Genomic DNA, 20,819 nt, shown 5'->3' with positions numbered 1-20,819 from the left:
GCCATCAGGCATAAATGATTTACATGAACTGGATGACCTTTCATACATATGACTCCGTAAAACTCAATAAAATCAATGCATTTCAACTGGAATTTGTTGCCATTTTAAGTAAGTCTCTATGGGTGGTCCTTAAACTGAGATATATATGAAATATTAGTAACAGGCATTGAAAAGGGCACAGCAACTGAAAACGACTCATGAATTGATCAGGACGAGAAGAGGGAAATAAAGAGATGTCTCAAAGGAACCATTCTGACTGTAACTTAATCCTGAAGTCCAAGAGTAGAAGGAGAAAAGAAAACATCATTCAAGTGCTCAGCATTGAATTAAAAGCGTGGGAGATAGGGCAGAGAAAGGCAAATGCATGGAGAAAAGCCAAGCATTTAACATTTCAGTGCAGTGGAGATTATGGTGGCTGCAAATTACTTGAATTTCCCTACAGGGAATCATGTTCTCTCTTAAAGGAAAGAAGCATACTATAACCAAACTCATGACAATTATACTTTCAAGTAACATCACGTTCCAGAGCAAATGTGTGTTAAAAGGGATCACCTGGAGTCTGCCTATGAATCACAAAAAATATGATTTGGAAAACAGAACCAATGTCTTTGTCAGTGTCAGTCACATTTGATAAGGAACAGCTTGTTTCCAATTTTTAATATCCAGATTAATAGTCAGGAGAAGGCATTTTGTCCATTATAATCTCAGATAGCAAGTGCTACTTCAGAGCGTTCGTATAATGAATTTATATTATTCTATAATGTCATCTGCTGTTTTCTAAGGAATTACCAAATAATCCTATAAATACAAACTTTGAAAGTTTCTCCATCAATCTGGTCAGTGATGAGTTCAAGGGCTGAGAGGCCTGGCTTATCTCAAAAACTTTTCGGTAGGTGGTTATCAAATATACACCTTTTGGGCAAGAAGCTGATCTCGGTACAAGTTCACCCAAACTGGGTGTTTGGCAGGGTCCCCCTGAATCCACATGCAATCCTGCTGCTGTGAAACGCTTTTTTCTGCCCTTATCGGCCTTGGCTCTCACTAAGTGATCCCCTCCAGATCGTCTCTGCACATGGAGACTCCCAGGAACTTCCAGCACCCACTGGCAACGCTGGCTGCGATGGGTAGAATTATAGCAGGATTCCTATTGAATTAAAAATTGAAAATCTGGATGTTCAAAACTGATACATTAAAATATTGCGGAATTGCTTTAGAGACATCTATGGTGCATTTACATGATGATTTGTTTCATGAAATTGGATCAAGGAATGTGTCAGGAGCTCACAGGCTGGGATTCCCTTTTCATGATAGGACCACCCACCACAACCTCAGGAGCTATGCATCCCGGTTAGTCAAGCCAATTTCTTGCCTGTTTGTGAGCAGCTATTGGAATCGTTTCCTGTATCGAGGCTTCAAAGTACAAATTCAGTTGGTAGCTCATGAGCTGGGCGTCAAAACGTCAAAATAAAGGTGCTCTGGCATTGCAAATGCCTGCGAGGTAATCTCATGACTTTTGCTTCTGACAACTTGCTGCAAGCTTAATTGTTTCTTAATTCTATATTTTGTGTCAAATTCCAGGCCATAGTTTAGGCCCCTCTCCCCAATATCTTAATAATCAGATTCATCCCAAGAAGCACTTCCCAGATAAGTTATTTCTTGGCAGACTCTCTTTCCAAATGCATATCAACATCAAAACTGTTATTAAGATAGTCCAAGAAAAGACCCTTGCTTGTTTGAGTTTAGTAACACTATTTTAATACATGTTTTTCTTCTCTGGAGTCTGGTGCTGTCCTAGAACAAAGCCACTTTTATTCTACATTTTCAGGCAGAGTCTTCTCTAGAAACACAATGTGGCATCAGGTGGCAGCAAAGTCTGATGCTGGGCAGAAGCTTGACAAGGACATATTTTGCAGAGAGAGCAGGAGTTCTTTCGAGCTCTTGGGGCAAAACAGAAGCAGTGATTGCCCAGGCAAGGAACCTGAAACTGAGATTTCAGGGGAAATTTTTTTTTCTTTAAATACTATTGTCTAGACAGCTGTTGATTGTAATTCTTTGGCTATAATATTCTATCAATAAGACTTTTTTTTAAGTATAAAATGGAGACTGATGCTATGCTATTATCTGTGTATTTATTTTGCAAATAGGCACAAAGTTTTCCTCACGTTTGGAAAAATGAAAATAAAATGAATTGTCATATCTATGACAATAGATGAAATATTAGATATAGATTAGATCTTTCATATCTATGAAAATAGTTTCGTAGGTCTGATGCTTGGTGGTCAGTAGTCAGGTAGTAGCTGGGGCAAATGTAGTACAGAGCGCTACATGCAATGTTCTGAGACCACTGAAGAGAAGCTCTGGAAGCTGTTCTGAGGACATGATCATCATCCTAGTTTTCTTCCTCTCTGTTTCGGTTAAAGAAATACACTGCCAATAAATCCAGATGGCCAGAGATCAAGGCTGGAGGCATGGATATGTGACCCAAGATCCCATGTAGAGAAGGATCCAGCGCTTGATTCTATGTTCTATTTTCAAAAATTCCTAATGATTTTTTTGAAAAATTTACTCTTTTCTAAAAATTTTTATTAAGTTTTTACTTCCAATATAGTTAACGTTCAGTGTTATATTCATTTCAAGTGTACAATATAGTGATTCAGCAACTCTGTGTATTACTCAGTGCTCATCATGGTAAGCGTACTCTACTCTTAATCCCCTTCACCTCTTTCACCCATTTCCCCCCCTCTGGAAACCACCAGATTGTTCTTTAGGGTCAAAGGCCTGTTTCTTGGTTTGTCTTTCTCTCTTTTTGCCTTTGGTTCATTTGTTTTGTTTCTTAAATTTCACATATCAGTGAAATCATATGGTATTTGTCTTTCTCTGACTTATTTTGCTTAGCATTATTCTCTTTAGCTCCACCCATGTGTTGCAACTGGTAAGATTTCATTTTTTATGGCTGGATAATATTCCAATGTGGATATGTGCCATATTTTTTTTTAATCCATTCATCTATTGATGGACACTTGGGCTGCTTCCATAATTTGGTTACTGTAAATAATGCTGCAGTAAACATAGGGATGCATATATCTCTTTTTGTATTTTGCGGGCAAATACCCAGTAGCCCAATTACCAAATCATAGGGTAGCTCTATGTTTCCCTTTTTGAGGAACCTTCATACTGTCTTCCACAGTGGCTGCACCAGTTTGCATTCCCACTAACCGTGCACGAGGGTTCATTTTCCTCCACATCCTCACCAAAACTTGCTGTTTCTCGTGTTTTTTATTTTAGTCACTCTGACAGGTGTGAAGTGTCATCTGATTGTAGTCTTGATTTGCATTCTACTGATGATGAGTGTTGCTGAGCCTGGGTCTGTTGGCCATCTGCATATTTTCTTTCGAGAAATGTCTGTTCATGTCTTCTGCCCACCTTTTAATTGAATCATTTGTTTTTTGGATGTTGAGCTGTATCTAAATAATTTTGGGACAAAGGACTCCACGTTCTCATTTTGCCCTGGACTCTGCAAATTATGTAGCCATTCCTGCCTGAGATTTAGATGTATTTGACAGTCTGATTTTTGTGTCCAGTCAAAACAGACTAAAATCATTTGGGTACTAGTTATTTAATATCTATGCACTCAACAAATATTCTTGAATACTTAATACGCTAAATAATATGATGGGTGCCTGTCATAGTGTAGATGATACAATGGCAAAAAAAGAGGCTATTGTCTGTCCTTAAAAAGCTTCACCTATTAGCTGAGGAACAGAGACAAGAAGGATATTGTGATAAAGTATAATAAATGCCATGAGAGCCACGTGTCGGCTACTATGGGAGTACATAGCAGAGTTATCTAAATGTAAGATCCCCATATAAAGAAATTCCACATTTTGTGATACTGACGGTCATTTTTTTTTTTTTTTTTTGTCTTCAACAGGATATCTGTTTCAGTACATTAGCAGTGCATGTCTGCTACCACCTGCACTGTTAGGGTGTATGCTATTTTAGCACAGGACATCTTCATGAGCTTCTAAGAAAATGGAAAAGGCAAATCGTTCTCTCCTCACAGCTTAATGCTGGTGGGTCTTCCCTTTCAAGGAAAATGCAGCGATAAGCAACTTTTCATAAATTATTTTGAAAACACTTCTCCCAGAGTTAAGAGACACATAAGCCCTTATCAAATCTGCCGCTAAAGAGGATATGATTAATTCATTTTGTTCTCGGTGGCCCTAATTATTTAGTTAATCCTTTCCCCATCTCTTTTGCCCAGTGCCCACGCTAGGAGGCCCATATACGAAGCACTGGTAACCCAAAGTGAAACAATGCCATAACTGCCATCCCAATTGTTCTGTGCAGGATGGGGGACCTGTTTAGTAATAAATGATATGAAAAGGTCTTTTATTGACAAGCTGCCATGTGCTGTTTGCATTAGCGGATATGAGAAGATGATGGCTGTTTCTCCTTCGTCCCCATGGTATTCAGCTCAGTGAGATAGCAGAAAATGCTTCAGTTTACTTAAAGCATTGATAACACCTCTAAATAATTAACTGAGGACTTCCTGTCTTCAATTACTTAATGCTTTTTTTAACATCTTGAGAGGATTATAAGCAATTTATGGATTTCACATGATGAGTGCATTCGCCACTATTCCCACAAAGCATTTACGGGATCATGTTTCTAAAGCTTTGAGGTAATTAAAAATAAGCATGGAGACAATGGGGCTGAGGCAAGGTGCTCGCTTTCCCTTCTGTCATTTCTAAGGACCTAGATTTTCAGGCTCCAGGATGACTAGTGCTACAGCTTCATTAGCGTTTGACTGTTAACTTAGGGAATGCCAAGGTTTTGGAAATGATGAGAAAATCAAAACATTTACCCCAGGGGGTATAGGCAGTTCCTTGATCAAACATTTGAGATGCAATGTAAAATGAATTTGATTGTTCATTCCATGAACTCAATAAAATACTCATTGATATCATAAAATACTTCCATAGTGAATTTGGTCAGCCAGAGAACTATGGAACTGAATTTTTCCTGGCAGATAAGATATGCGAACACTGTATAGATCTCAGGTATTAGATGCTTTAATGCCTGGCACCGTTGCCATCCTGTAGAAACTACGTATAGGAGGTTCTGTATTCAGCAAGGTTTTGCTGAATGAGACTTTACTTCATTCAACAAAGACATTTCTCTTTAGGGCCGTCTTGCCCAAGTGAAGTACTGTCTAAATCTATTTAAAACGGTACAGAGGATGAACCAAATGAATTCTAAAGGCTACTTTTCATTTTACTGATCTTGTAAAAAGTAAAAGCACATAGAAAAACTTTAAAATATTTATCCTAATAAAAAAGAACTTCTGGCATCAAGTGAGGTGTATGAAATCCTCTCTGACATGAAAATATTCATTAAAAATGACAATGAGAGGAAGAACTGGTGGAGTGAAGGTGGTTTAAAGAAAAATCTTCCCAATTATTTTATAATTAACGAGGCTATCAGTCCTGTCGGTTTGAACATTACATTTGAATTTAGTCTGTTGGCATGTAAATGCTGGTTTTTAAAAAAATGCAAACCAGAACAGCCCACACAGTTTAAAGCTCATGCTGACTAAACAGGGAGGGTAAGAAGAACATTCCATATCACTGTATCCCAGTTTTTTTGTGAAACCTTTACTGATACAGGGTCTAAATGTGCCTTAACTTGGCTTTTAAAACTCTGCAATTGTCATTCCATTTTCTAGTCATTCTTTTGATTCCCCCCCCCCCCACTGTGTTCTTTAGAGTTCTGCTGTGGCATCAGTTATGGTGTATTTGCAATTAGTTCTTAACTTATCAGTGTTCCCTGTCACTGGGAGCTTTTTGAAAGCAGCAATCTTCTTTTAGAACACAGCAAGCAGGCAACATTGCTTTCTTTTTTCTTTCTTTCTTTCTTTCTTTCTTTCTTTCTTTCTTTCTTTTCTTTCCTTTTTTTTTTTTTTTTTTTTGGAATGAAATGGTATTCTGATGCCTTGGGCACCCTAAGCATGTCACTTTAATTCTTCATCTTTTAAATGTGGATGTTAAAACATCCCTCACTTATAGGGATGTGATGAGAACCAAACGTATCCAAAGGCAAGCAGTTCTTTCAAATTATAAAGCACAATATAAATGTAAAGTTTTATTATGTAAAACAACAGCATTTCAACTATTTGTGATCATTTTCACTTTCAGTGAAATATGATCTAAGAAATAACTTTAATAATCTGAATTGAGAAGGTTTTTTCCATCTCCATTATCATTGATTTAGCTCAGGATCTTCAGATAAGGAATGCAATGTGCTGGTCTGCAAATATTTATGAAGCCCCTTCTGTAGGCTTCTGGCACTTCTGGAAAACAGGGGACATCTGTCAATGAATGCCTGCTTGTGTGTCAGGGAGTCATAGAATTAAGAGCAAATCAGGATGAATTGATTTTTCCACCGTGTAGTATAACCTATCCCTCCTCCGAGGAAAACTCAGGCACACTCTTCCAGGCTTTTCTGCACTTCTTGCAGGTTTTATTATCTCTACTATCAATGTTCCCTGCAAGCCATGGGGTCCAATGGAAGAAGAACATCTACTCAGGAGGCCATGAAAGGAAGCTGTTCTCAATAGGGGAAAAGTAAGTTTGTAACCTCTTGCCTGTGGCCTCAGAATCCAAACTTACACAACTGTTTGGGATAATTCAGTAGATCTAAATAATGAACTAAGTTACTTAATATCTCAAAGTGTTCTTTTTTTTTTTTATGATAGTCACAGAGAGAGAGAGAGAGACAGAGGCAGAGACACAGGCAGAGGGAGAAGCAGGCTCCATGCACCGGGAGCCCGATGTGGGATTTGATCCCAGGTCTCCAGGATAGCGCCCTGGGCCAAAGGCAGGCGCCAAACCGCTGTGCCACCCAGGGATCCCTCTCAAAGTGTTCTTTTCTGTAAAATGGGAGTAATAACTCTTTACCGCATTGGTTTGTGAAGAGAATCAAATGAGATAGTACATGCCAAGTGGCACAGGTGAAAGTCACTTATTCCCCAAACATTTGTTTAGCGTCTGTGGATGTGTCCAGGATTGTTCTAGGCGCTGGAAGTACTGTTTTGAACAAGGTACAGAAGGTCTCTGCAATTCTGGAGCTTACATCCCAGTGAGGGGGACATAAAAACAAACACTACCTGGCAGTGAGAGATTCGTGATGAAAATGAGACAAGGTGATGCGATGGTGTATCAGAGAAGCTTCCTTAGATTGGGGAAGTCAGAAGATAGAAGATGTTTCTCTTCTCTTCAGAAGTGACATTCAAACCAAAACATGTTAATTATTATCATAATCACTTCTAGCAATTATCTGACTTTATGCTATTATAACTGTACTATTATTATTTTACGAAAGTTAATTATAGTAAATGTTATAACAAACAATGAAACTAATATAATCACTATTAATTGATGTTAATAGCCAATTGTCACAGTCACCTGTCAACCATTCTGTGTATTAGTTACCCACTCAGTAGATAAATGTTAGCCTCTGGCTGATTTCTCCCTGCCTTCCAGTACATTCTTGGCTAGCCTAGTCCCATTATCTAGGAGAATATCCTTGGGGAATGAAAATGCATCTTACCGTTTGTCTGAGAAAAAAAAAAAAGTTAATACTGATGCAAAAACCCTACACATAATGCATATCAAAGCCAAATATAAATTATTTCTGAAGTTATCTGCTGTTGTGGCTTATTGCTGCCAGTGTGGGCTCTTCTATTAGCATGGATAAGTGGGACCTGACCATATGTCAAGAGAACACGTCCTTTCGAAGTGACCTCATATATCAAACGCACACCCCTGGGATGCTTTGCCCCCCCAACCACAGAGACAGACTCTTCCGGTAGGTTTTCCTCTGTTTTTTTCACCTGTGACCGTATGCTGCCTCCTGTCATTGGTGCCACTGTAGATGAGACCTCTCCCAGTCTGCCTGAGCTGGTACTCTTTAATGATGCCATTTGGTTTCTCAGGGATGCTCCAGCTCAAATGCAGGGCCTCCGCGCTGGGTGCCCTGACCCTGGGCGGCAGGACGCTCTCCGGGACTCCCTGGGTAGTAGCTGCAACTACCTGAAACACAGGAATTAACCAGCAATTTATGGTCATAGGCCACGAGGTACTCTGATCAACGAGAATGTCACTTTTGTTTTAAAATGTTGTTGTCTGGCCTGGCATATCATTAGCAGGGGCTTGGAAGAAACAGTCCCCCTTTTTTATTCTTTTCCTCCCATCCTATTTAAACAATGAAATCTGACCTTGAATACATTACCTAAGTCTCACACTACCATTTATCACAACAGGTTCAACAACAATTTTGACGGCGGAGTGCAGCCCTCAGTTTAAACAAGTAAAATCTGGCTGGCAGACTGTCTTACTGGAGAACTCTTGATAACTCTCTTCCATATGGCCCATCAGTGTCTTTGCATTTTAACAGCCTGATTTTGTACATTTTAAGCACCAGTAAATATGAAGCAAAACCCACATCTGAACTTGCTTGCATATAATATGCTTTGAACAGTGTAAATGGGCAGATTTTTTTTTTTTTTTGTATCCTTTTGTGTTCTTCTCATGAAACTCAGGATGGCTTGATAATGTCTGTCCCGATGTCTTAGAAAAAGAACTGAATGAGAAGGGGAAAAAAGGATAAATCAGCCAGTTATTCAGCATTATCCAAATGTGATTTTGGACAAACATTAGCTGCATTTGTTTTCATCACAGAATTAACTCTGGTTTCACTTTTTAACCAATTGTCCTGGCAGCTGGTAGGCAGGAGCTGTGCCTACGTAAAAAAAAAAAAAAAAAAAAAAAAAAAAGGCAGGGAATTGTTCGAGGACCGTTCGGACCATAACTTTTGATTGGGCCAATCAGCTGCCATCTGTTTAAATGGTGGCACGCTCAGAGATGTTTCTGGAGGTCTGTTGAATAAAAAGCTGCACATATGCACTGCAGCTGATCCATCTGACTGAATGTTTTACTTGGATGGTTCTTGCACAGTGTGTGAGGATGCTGCTCTTCTAAAGTTGTAACCACATGAAAAGAATCAGAGCTTCTGTGTGCTTGTTGCTCTTGGCTTTCCTCTGAAATGGCTCTTTCTTTATTTTCCTTCCTAAATCGTCTGATTGTTTCTTTCCAGTCTCCTTTGTGGGCTCTTCACATCCCCAGGGTTCATCACCTATGGTCTTGTTTTTGTCTCTATCTCTTTTCTCCTTAAATGACCCTATTCAACCTCCTTGCTTTGACTCTCACATGGATCTTTCTAGCAAATTCAGTCACTTCATAATCCAGCTTCTGACAAGACGTTTTCACTTAATGTGCCAAATAACATTTCCTTCTGCCTCTCTGCTATCTGCTCCTTCTCTTAAATATATTTTTAAAAAACATTTAAAATTTTAATCTTATTCTCTACGCTCAAATTTTCCCCTTTTATTTTTTTATTTGCTTGCAGAATGGCACTGTGATCTATAATTTGCTCAAGCCGTTGAGCTTGAATATATCTTTGATACTTTCCTCTTATTCCTCTGCGTAGAGTTGACAACAATTCCTCTTATTCCTGTGCATTTGGTTGACACCAAGTTCTATAGATTTCATCCTCCCATTATCTGTTGTATCTTCAGAATATTCTCCATTCTGATCTCTGTGGCATGAGTTCGTTTCTTGCCAAGGCTGTAGCAGAAGTCTTGGTATCATCTTATTTTTTATGCTGGGCTCTTTTGCTCCTTTCTGTTTTTCAAGAGCAGGCAATTTTTGTTGATTTGATATTTTGGGGGAATGATGATGGATTTACAGATGATCATTTAAAACTAGTTGGCTGAGAAAAAATGTGATAAAGAGGATAATATTGATCCAAGTTCTCCTTCTTTTTTAAGTTAACAAAATACTGATATTTGCATACATTTCCTTTGCAGTGATCTCTCATACTCAATTGAGATGCCACATGAACACCCTACTTAACACTGTATTGAGGTGGATATTGTTTTCTGTCATTGGAAAAATCATTCACAACCTGGGCGTTCATTTAGTTTTCACACTGGCTACTTCTGTCTGGAGTTTGGGTACTTCCCCTTACCTTGCTGCTGACGGCACAGCCAGCAACCGTGCAAGCTTTTAGCTGGTATGAGTATTCCTGAAATGGTTCAATTCCCTTTGAATCAGAGAAGCTCAGTGATGTCCCCTGAAAGCATTCAATCCCATTTCGGAGAAGAATGTAGTAAATAATAGGACCTAAAAGAAACAGAGAAATGCCCAGATTGGAGTGTCATATCCTTTTAGCTATTGGCAAACAACTTACGTGTTTTAGGGTTCTGAGGAAATGGTATAATATAGCATTACTTACTTTTAATGTCCTATTATGTGCTACGTTCAAGCAGTTCTTAATGATAGGCACTCTTATTGAAGAGAGGGATTCTGGACACAGATAATTAAAGAATCATTTATGTTTATTTCCCCTCTCTATCAAACAAAATTACTTTCAATATTAAAACCATTTTGCCTTTCCTTAACAGTCTGCTTGTTCGAAAGCAGCTCAGATATATTGGAAGGTTCCAGAAAACAACTGGGGTCCTAAACATTCGTGAGACCTGTTTTACAATATGAAGGATTAGTAAGTAGGCACACACCTAATGTTCCTTTTACCAGAAAATAATTTTAATGGTTAATATTGTATATCTATAATCTAGAATTTGCTCAAGCCGGAGATCTTGAATATATCTTTGATACTTTCCTCTTATTCCCCTGTATAGAGTTGACAATAATTCCTCTTATTCCTGTGCATTTGGTTGACACCAAGTCCTGGCATGCATGCCAATTATATGTAGATCACACTAATTTCAACTTCCTTATGGATTTACAGGATTTTCCTATTTCAATTTTAAAAATAGCTTAATACCATTTGATTGTATAGGTTTCTTCCAATTTAAGATTATCACATCTTCAAGATTATCCATTTTGGTCCATCTAGGGGGACTCACTCCTTCAGGCACATCTTCTTTTGTCCTGGCTCTAATGGCTTTGCTGAATCCTCGCCCATAGCGATTCCATGCAGAAATCCTATACTCATATGTCATATAAGGCTCCAGGTTCACATCTGGAAAGGGAGGATTGAACAGCGAAATTTTTAAAACATTTTTAATTTTTTTGACCATCATATTTAAAATGAATATTGAAACTTTTAAATACTAAAAAATATATGCTTAGTGCTCTACATCATTAAAAATGATTTATCTTAATGTGCATAATCATAAAAACATTTTATCATGTTTATTGGATGCAAAAATATGGAATTCCACAGAACAGATGTCACCTTTTCTGGGATAACAAGAATGACCTAAAGTACTAGACTAATGCACATTAGATGTTAATACTTCACAAGTGTGTGCACCCTTTACTTCTGTATGGGGCAGGTTCACCAATATTCTTTTATAGTTTGATATTATAAATTTTACCAATTCTTACCTTGTTCATATTACACTATATTAGTATATAAATTATAAGGTAGTCATTATGAGATACAGGACTTGAAACTTTGGTTTATCACGGTTAGTGGATATAAATGAGTGCACAATGCACTATAGACATCCTTCCCTCTTTCACTGGATCAGAACTGAAACCCAAACCCAAAACAACCATCTAATTAAAAGAACAAAACCAAACTGTTGAGTGTTCTGAACTGGCAACAATTTTATTAGGTAATCATCCATGTGACTCAATGACATCCCAAAGGTCTTTCTTCAGTTTTAAGATTTAGTAACTTCAGAAGCACAAATGCTACAAATTAAACAAACAAACAAACTGGAGAAAATTGGCTAAATCTGTTTTCCACTTATTTCATTTTGTGAAATTTGATTATGTTTGTATGTTTTTTTTGTGTGGGGATTTCTGGATGACTTTTTTCACGTGGATGATCAGAAGAGGTCCTCTTCCTTAGCTGCCTGGCCACCTGCTCTATCCTCACTGGATGTGGGGTTGAGTCTGAGTCCATCCATGTGGGTCTTTTGACCAGATGTTGCTTGCATGTATCTCTTTATCATAAACCCTGATCTGCCTACTTTACAGAAATAATATGAAAAAAAAGTGCAAGAAGTTATGTGACACAAAGTCATAAAATGTAAGCTGATATAAAATATATAATGGCTTATCTTCTGTCTTCATTTTCCCTGGTAAGGGGGCATCTGCCACTTGTGACCCGTGAGGACCACCAGTGGGCGCCCTGATCTCCCTTCTGTCCTGGTCAGAGGCCTCCTGGTTAGGGTCTAATTTTCCCAGTTTTCTCTGCAGCTTGGGGCAGTCACGTGACTCAGATCTCACTACTGGAAGAAGCATGGAAGTGATCTGAGCAACCTGTGCCTCTCTTCCTAAGAGGAAACCACTTGCCTTCCATAGACATTCTTCTCCCCTTTTAATGGGCTGGAAGCACGATGTTGTGGTGATGTAGGCTACACTGTGGGAAGGAGGGCAACACTGGAAATGTGATGAGTCATCGACTGGAATAAATTTGGATTCCTGAATGACCTGTGGGGCTACCCAGCTACCCAGACCATCCACCTGCCCACCAACGGTCACTGTATTTTTGAATCGACTGGCTCTAGCAGATTGAACTGCTTGTTGCTAATAACTGTTATTTCATCCCCTTCAGGCCCACATCACCAGTTCTAATTTCAGTTGCAGTAGCTCATCGTGCTGTGTTCCTTGTTCTTTCCTCTATGGCATTTCATTCTTTTTACTCTCTCATCTCTTATTCTCATTTCTTTGTTTTCTTGTGAGGCCCGGTCTTTCAAAGATGCTCCTAGCCCCTGAAAGAATTCTTTTTTGCTTTACACACAAGGAAGCATCGTTGAAATTTTGCCTTCCCTCAATAATCTCTCTCATTTCTGAGTTCTTTTTTCTTTGCCAGAATTTCCAACTTTTTTAAAAAAAGAAAAAAAAAACACTACTCTTTTTATCTCGAAATCATTCTGTGTGTTATGTGGGGCTAGTCTTGATTATTACAGAGGGTTTGGCTTTTTGGGGAGTATGCTCGTTCTAGTTTTACTTGTTAATAGCTTAAATATCCCATACATACTTGTCTGCAATCATTTCTTCAGCTGACAGAGTAATTCTTCAAAAATGCATATATAGGGTTGTGTCATTGTATTGCTAAAAAACCTTTGATATCCACTCATTGCTGCATAAAGACAATCTGCTTAGCGTGGCAAAAAAAACCTTCATCAGCTGACCCTGCTGTCCCTCCTCTCCTGCACTGTGCTATATTCATATCAAGGTGTTTGTTTTTCACACCTACTGGGCTTTCGTGCACTTCCTGTGCTTTCCACATGTTACCCTCTCTGCCTGGCTTCCCTTCCCTTCATCTGATATGTTTCTCCTTGCCCTTCAGTCCCCAGCTCAGGCACGATATCCTTCATGAAGTCTTTCCTAAACTCTTTGGTCTGGGTTAGGTGTCCTTGCAATGCTCTTCAAGAACACCCTGTACTTACTTCTATCACAGTTCTTACACAGCCATCATTTCTCACATCTCAGTGTACTTGCCTTTGGTCCCTGTCTGTTCATATGGGCTTCAAATCCCCGATGGGAATTCTTATTTATTTGCTTTCATAGCTTGTGGTTCCAGTGTAGTGACCGGTTATTAGTAAAAAATTAAGAGATATTTTTTGATAAATGAAATGATTGTATGAATGAATTTTGGAGAGCCCTGGTGTTTTTTAGCTTATAATTGTGAATTTATTTTTTTTTAAGATTTTACTTATTTATTTATTCGTGAAAGACACAGGAAGAGGCAGAGACATAGGCAGAAGGAAAAGCAGATTCCTGTGGCGGGCCTGATGTGGGACTCGATCCCAGGACCCTGGGATCATGACCTGAGCCAAAGGCAGATGCTCAACCACTGAGCCACTCAGGTGCCCTGTAATTGTAAATTTCTAAGAAAGATTGACTTTTTAGTCCAAATTGGTCTCAGTGGAACTGTTTTAGCATGACTTAAATGCTTCATTTTCTTCAGGGAAAAGAAACTTGCTATTTTTCATCTTCCATTTATAGTATTTGGTAGGCAAAGCAATCTGAAATATTTATGTTTAAATAGGTATAAACATCTATGCTCTTCTGGAGAGGGCTATTACAAATATGTCTTAGGGGATCTTCAAAATCTTGACTTTGATTTCAAAAGGCAGATAAAAGGAGGGAACTCTCTGAGATCAAACCCACTAATTTGGAAATGAGGGTCCTTAAATCTATAACTAGGAATGGAAGGAAATTGGAAAGTTCAAGGCATTGTCCTCTATCCTGAGGACTTTCCTAATGAAATACATTCTAATAAGTGTCTTTTTGTTTGTTTACAGTATATTAGTCCAAAAATGAAGTAAAGTAGAGAAAGGGCATCTTGCTCAACCAGATATTTCAATCTAGCAGGAGAGATGGAACAAGCACCCAAATGCAGGTGACAACATGGTAGAAATGAATGTCATAGGGCTGGGTTTGAGAAGCCTGCACTGAGGACAGGAATTTTGACCTACACTCTGAGAATGATGGAGAGGGAGATTTCAGGTAGAAGGAACAGCTTGAGGGAGGTTTGGAGCACTCAGAAAGGAGGTCCTACACCACACAGAGTCTCCTAAATCTGCTGGTCTCGAAGGTGACATGATTTAAATCTGACATCTTACCTCAGGAAGTTACTTTTATAGATATGACCCACAGTTTCTTCATCTGTTAAATGACCATAATCGCTTTGTGGGTAAATTAAGATCAGGTTTTAAAGCATGTAGCACATCACTGGAACTTTATCTTTAGTCCTGCTTTCCCTCCTTAATCTACTCCCCCCATCCCAGTATTTTGCCTTAGTTTTTTGCAACCCCGAGGCTTGCCATTATCCCCACCATCGGTTAAGTAAGGCAGAATGGCAAGTCATGATGGAACAGAACAGTTTCTTGTTTATTTAACCTTAGCTTGCTCGAATTATGTCACTTAAATGTATTCTATTTGACTCTAGATGATAGATGATATATATGCACACACATACGCACACACACACACTTAATTTTTCAAAAGGCAGAAACAAATTCTGTAGGGACTTAAGTAAATGGACAAATAATAAAAATTTAATAGAGGGCAGAACTATTTTGGAGATGATTTTAAACTTTACAGTGTTTTGCACTCAGCTTAGCCAAGTCTGAGAACCACTATGTTGGAGGAACTCAGTAGGGCCAAGATGGAGCCCGAAAATTAATATTTTCATAACTGTGAAGGTCATCGTTCCCAAGATGATGATCATTTAGAGGCAACACCAGAGCGCAGTGTCCAGACCCAGACCTAAGATCAGGAAAGGGATACTACTTTAAGCTCCTCCTCAGAATAATGCTGCCAGGTCTTACTGGTGATCAGAGAGGTTTCTTCCTCTTTTCTGTCTACAAGCACAGCAACATTCATTCATTGCATATATTGAAAGCCTGTATTCGTAGAAAGAAATTTGGGCTCACTGGCAATTAATTGGATATACCATAAAAGGACATATAGGTTATTTCCCTGTTCTTTGTTTTCTATGTTTACTTTGAAATAGCATGTATCTTTGTTTTAAGTTAGACCTTACAATTTTTTTTAACTAACTTTGAGCAGATCTGAAGTGTGCCTTTAATTACCTCATAACTAGCTGACCCATAGTAGTATGATGAAATTAATTGATATTAGGTCAAGGAAGGGAACAATGTCAGAATGAAACTAATCTGCATTTTCCACAGCTGGTTCACTAATCCGACTAAGCCATGGACAGGTGCCTCAGTTTCTGTTACCTGTGAAGGAGAATGTGTTTACACTTCCCGTGTGAACAGTCTCTTCAGCATATGAGCATATTTCTTCTGCTGATTCCTTGCCTGTAGAAATGTGAGGTCCTCTGATCATAGTGCAAATGTGGCTGGTAAAGTTGAAGTCACACCTGCCGCAATATGCCGTGGCTTCCAGAGATGCTGGGCAGAGAGTCCCGCACTCTCTGGTTTCCTGAGTGGTAGAGGTAAGGAGATAAGGAAAAGGAAATTTTAAAATTACATTTGGATAGGGGTGCCTGGTGCCTCAGTTGGTTGAGCCTCGGACTCTTGGTTTTGCCTCAGATCATAATCTCCTGGGTCATGATCTCATGAGTCTCGTGAGTCTCATGGGTTGTTAGATCCAGCCCCACTTGAGGCTCCGTGCTCAGTGGGGAGTCAGTCTGCTTGAGATTCTCACTCTCTGCCTTTTCCCCTTATACATGTGAGCTCTTTTTCCCTCTCTAAAAAAAATAAACATATCTTTTAAAAAATTACATTTAGACATATGTGGGGCAGGTTTTCACAAGATGCAAATGAAATTTTCTTCTACTTAGTTCATGAAAAAATGTCTCAAGATTCATGAAAAGGAATGAAGGTGGTGTGTATACTAGAAAGAGCAGCTTTGGTGTGGATGACACAGATTTGGATTCAGAGTCCAGTTTTGCAACTTCCTACTTCTGTGACCTTGAGCAAGTCGCTTACACTCCCAAAGCCTTAGCATCTTCTGTGAGAAAATGGAAATTACATTTACCACCCAGGTTTGTTATGTGAATCAAATGAGATAACGCCTGTAAATGCCTTACACTTAGATATGCTGTAAGTAAGAGCAGGAGTCATTATTTTATTTTTGTTACTTGACACATTCCTAATGGAGCTTTAGAGAAAAGAATGTGATATTTGAAAATCTGTACATTTGTGCTCTGGGGAAAATTGGACTGCTAAGAAATATTCCTTGTCCAAGTTTTAGAAAATCTAAGTATTTCATGAATTCTCAATATAGTTATTATTATTTACATTTATAAAACTTTTTTCTGATGAATCTTTAGACTTTTGATAGTTATTGGTAAGTACAATTGTGTTCTAATTTCAGAAAATGAAATTCTTCATCATCCCAGATTACAGGAGATATAAATAAGGCAACATTTTTATAATGCCAAGCTTTCCTTTACATAGATGGCTTATTTATTTATTTATTTATTTATTTATTTATTTATTTATTTATGAGAAAGAGAGAGCACATGTGAGGGAAAGAGCAGAGGGGGAGGTGGGAAAAGAATCTCAAGCTGACTCTGTGCTGAGTGGGGAGCCTAATGAGGAGGTCGATCTCACAACTCTGAGATCATGACCTGAGCCGAAACTGAGAGTTGGACATTAAACTGACTGAGTCACCCAGGCACTCCATGTGGCATGATATATTTTAAATAATTTTTTGCTATTTAAAATTGATCTACATTCAATCTCTCTTACCTCATATAAATTACTCTCCCAAAGGCTGTCAAAATAAAGCTGCTTCAGAAAACTATGGTAGGATTTCCCTTTGAGTATAGTGACTTGAACACCTGCATTTAGCTCCATTTCCTCTTGAAGCCCCACCAAATGACAGCAAAAGAATGTAGAAAGTCCAAGGAAATAGAAAATAAACTAACACCCACAGGACAGCTCAAACAGTTTCGGAAGTTGGGAAGGAGATGAAAGTGGCAGAGACAGTACCGTGTGCCTAGTAATGTCCATTGTTTTTTCTCCCAAGGAATACTAGATTTGCAGGTCCAGCTCAGTAGGGAAAGCCACATGACTAGAAATGTTCATGTGCTTGCTTTACAGAGAGGATATATTTTATATCCAGGTAAACCCATACATGTATAATCATCCATTCTCTCCTCTTTTCCTTTGCAATCTGAGGGCGTTATGTAAAGCCCCACAAGATGTAAGGGGATTTGGCTCCTGCAACATTCCTTGGAGGACAGCTGCCTAACTCACATTGGATTATAATGTGAATGATTTTTTTTAACTTTTGTTCTATTGACCCATTCCATACGTGAGTGCATCTGTTTTTATTTTGGCATAGTTTAGCATGTCCTAGGTAAAACGTAAATTGGGACTTTAAAGCTAGAGATTGTCTTAAGAACAATAGAACCCTAAAACACATGGCATTGGCTTAATGGTTAGGTGGGCTATGGCAAAGAAATATGTACTAGGGTGTGGAGAGTTGGGGAACACTGTTATGCTGTGGCTAACTATTTGATAAAATTATGACCTGGGATAACTGTCAAAGTAGGGCAAAACTGTCATAGTAGTGTGTGCGACTGAGCTCACAGTCATAGGGGAAGAGGTCATAATCTAGAACATTAGTAGTAGGTTTGGTTGTTATTCCTAGCTGCATTTTGGTAAAGTGTTACAAAATGGGATAGGCTTAGAAAAGATTTGGTGAAATAAAAGAAATAGAGTCCAGTGGAAGATATAAGCCAGGAGCCAGTGGGAAAACCAAATACAAGTCTGCATATTGCACAGTGAGAATCCCAGTCCCCTTTCCCACTGATTCCTTGTATGCTGTCAGCCAGGCATATATCTTATTCCAATCTAGAATGGATTATTAAGGATAATTAGTTAAGCATAGTTGCTAAGGATTCTTGGTAATGTGACTTCCTGACAAAAAGCTACTCTGCCACATGATTATGCTACTGTGAGCTCCCTACTTATAGATGTCTATGCACAGTGAGCTTTCATTTGGCTTCCAATGGAAAGAATATGTTTAAAACATAGTAAAAAGAACTGAGAGGGAGCAGAAACAAAGCAAGGAAAGAAGAAAACTAAAACAGTACCAAACAAATGAGTCAATTCAAGGAATAAAGCAAACAAACAATAAATAACAACAACAATGGTTCAGTATTTCTAGAATGATAAGAAAGATATCCCATGAATGGAACAAGAGTAGGATGCCATGAATAAATAACAGTCAGGAAAAAATAAAGAACCCTGAAAGACTACAACCAGCTAGCTAATTAACTAAATAATATGATAGATTAAAAAAAATCAACCAATAGAAAGGTTGAAAGGTGAAGATAAGGCAATATCTGATCATGTTAAAAAAGATGAAGAGTTAACTAATCAATAGTCAAGAAATAAAAAGAAAAAAAAAAGATTGAAAGATTGGCTTAGGAAGTCTAACACCCAACTAATCAGTAAAAATAGAGATATAAAAAGAGAGAAAATTATCAAAGAAATAATAAAAGAACATTCCCCAGAACTGAAGCTCATGAGACTTCACATTGAAAAAGTCCACAAAAAGTGAATAATAATCATTGAATAATAATCATGAATAATAATAATAATAATAATGTAGTTCACATAGAGGCACAATGTCATGAAATTTTGGAAAAACAGAATAAAGATAATGTTTTAAAAACATTCATGGGAAAAATAACACATGGATACCTGGCAAAAAACAAGAATTAGAAGAGCAATGGAAGTTTAAAAATACAGAAATTATGGCAAAATCCTGAGTGGAAATAATTTTTAACCTTGAATTGTATACCTTGTCAAGCATCAATCTAGTAGGAGCCTAGAAAAATGATAATTTCAAACATCAAGCTCCCCCCAAATTTACCTTTCATGCACATACACCCAAAATGATATTTCTCCAAGAGAAGGCAAGAAAAGGGGACCTTTGGAATGAGAATATAGAGACACCAACACAGGAGAGAAGTAGAAGGAATTCTGAAACCCACATTTAGGGAAGACTTACAGGGGAGAAATCCCACAGTAGTCCAGTCCTGACTGGAGCAGGATACAGAAGTCTCCAGGAAAGAGGTCTTCAGGAAACAAAATACAATCTAGAGACTGAACTTTATCTGCAACACACTACTGGATTCAGCATTCAGAAATGTTGTCCTAATCATAATAAACACGAATTATCAATATGACTCTTCACTGACCTTCACTGAGCCAAGTGAAGTCAACCTAAAAGATCATGTAACTATCCTGAACGTTGTCCTTGAATAATGGAAGCCATATCTTCCTGAAACCAAAATGAGATGCCTGGGAAACAGATGTGAGTGAGTAGTAATGAAACAAATAGTTGTAAGCAGTAGCGTCATTTTCGAAACTAACAGGTTTCCTCATTTTTCAAATACGAATGCCCTTTTAAAAGTTTTCTACATAGAATCTTCTTAACTAGTCATTTTAAAGACATGTCTTTGCAACTACAACAGCTTATTAAGACTGTGTATTTCAGGGATCCCTGGGTGGCGCAGCGGTTTGGCGCCTGCCTTTGGCCCAGGGCGCGATCCTGGAGACCCGGGATCGAATCCCACGTCGGGCTCCCGGTGCATGGAGCCTGCTTCTCCCTCTGCCTGTGTCTCTGCCTCTCTCTCTCTCACTGTGTGCCTATCATAAATAAATTAAAAAAAAAATTAAAAAAAAAAAAAAGACTGTGTATTTCAGAAAAAATTTCTCAGGTCAAACTTCTGAAGACAATGGCCTGGAATAAATGTAAACTTTGGGAGCAGAGTGTTGGATAGATTTCTTTCATAGAACTGGCTATCTAAAGTTGTGTATAGGTCGGACCAATTTCTAAAAAAAAAAAAAATTGCAGGTGAACAACTATTTTTGATGGGTATTTTGTATGATTATTCACTTCATAAAGTACTTAGTCTTTCTAACAACGTTATGAATGGTCTTAATAGTAATTGTTGTAAAGTGCTTGCTGGGACCTTGGCAATCTCAAGAGTTACTTTATTTACTTTATATCCCGAAGTATATGGTGTCCACATGATGACTGTATAGTTACATCAGTCCGCAAGAGCCCCTGCAGTGTCTGGGACCCAAATACTCATTTGCAGTCATCTCCTAGTGGCAAATTACTCAGAACACAGTAGGGTGTTTCGTTTTTAAATGCCCACACTCTGTTCCTTAAAGTGGTAGTTTTCTGGAGTCCTGGGTCAAGTTTAATGCTAATAAAACATGACATGTCTGTCCGTGAAGCATCTCAACATACAAACAAATGGTACACTCATAG

At 38.3% G+C, this 20,819-nt stretch overlaps 1 protein-coding gene across 1 annotated transcript in view; it reads right to left on the bottom strand.

Annotated features, from left to right (window-relative positions):
• USH2A (usherin) overlaps nt 1–20,819 on the bottom strand; it is a 691,295-nt gene that overhangs the window by 141,653 nt on the left and 528,823 nt on the right. The window contains exons 51-54 of the mRNA XM_072814508.1: nt 15,794–15,998; nt 10,909–11,106; nt 10,090–10,244; nt 7,895–8,093 (exon numbers count right to left, since the gene is read on the bottom strand). Of these exons, the coding sequence (XP_072670609.1) occupies nt 7,895–8,093; nt 10,090–10,244; nt 10,909–11,106; nt 15,794–15,998 (757 nt within the window). The remainder of the gene's footprint in view (nt 1–7,894; nt 8,094–10,089; nt 10,245–10,908; nt 11,107–15,793; nt 15,999–20,819) is intronic.

Source organism: Canis lupus, chromosome 38 (assembly GCF_048164855.1).
Source record: "Canis lupus baileyi chromosome 38, mCanLup2.hap1, whole genome shotgun sequence".
NCBI classification, from domain to species: Eukaryota; Metazoa; Chordata; class Mammalia; order Carnivora; family Canidae; genus Canis; species Canis lupus.
Note: the sequence above shows the minus strand (reverse complement) of the source record. Positions and strands in the feature narration are given on the sequence as shown.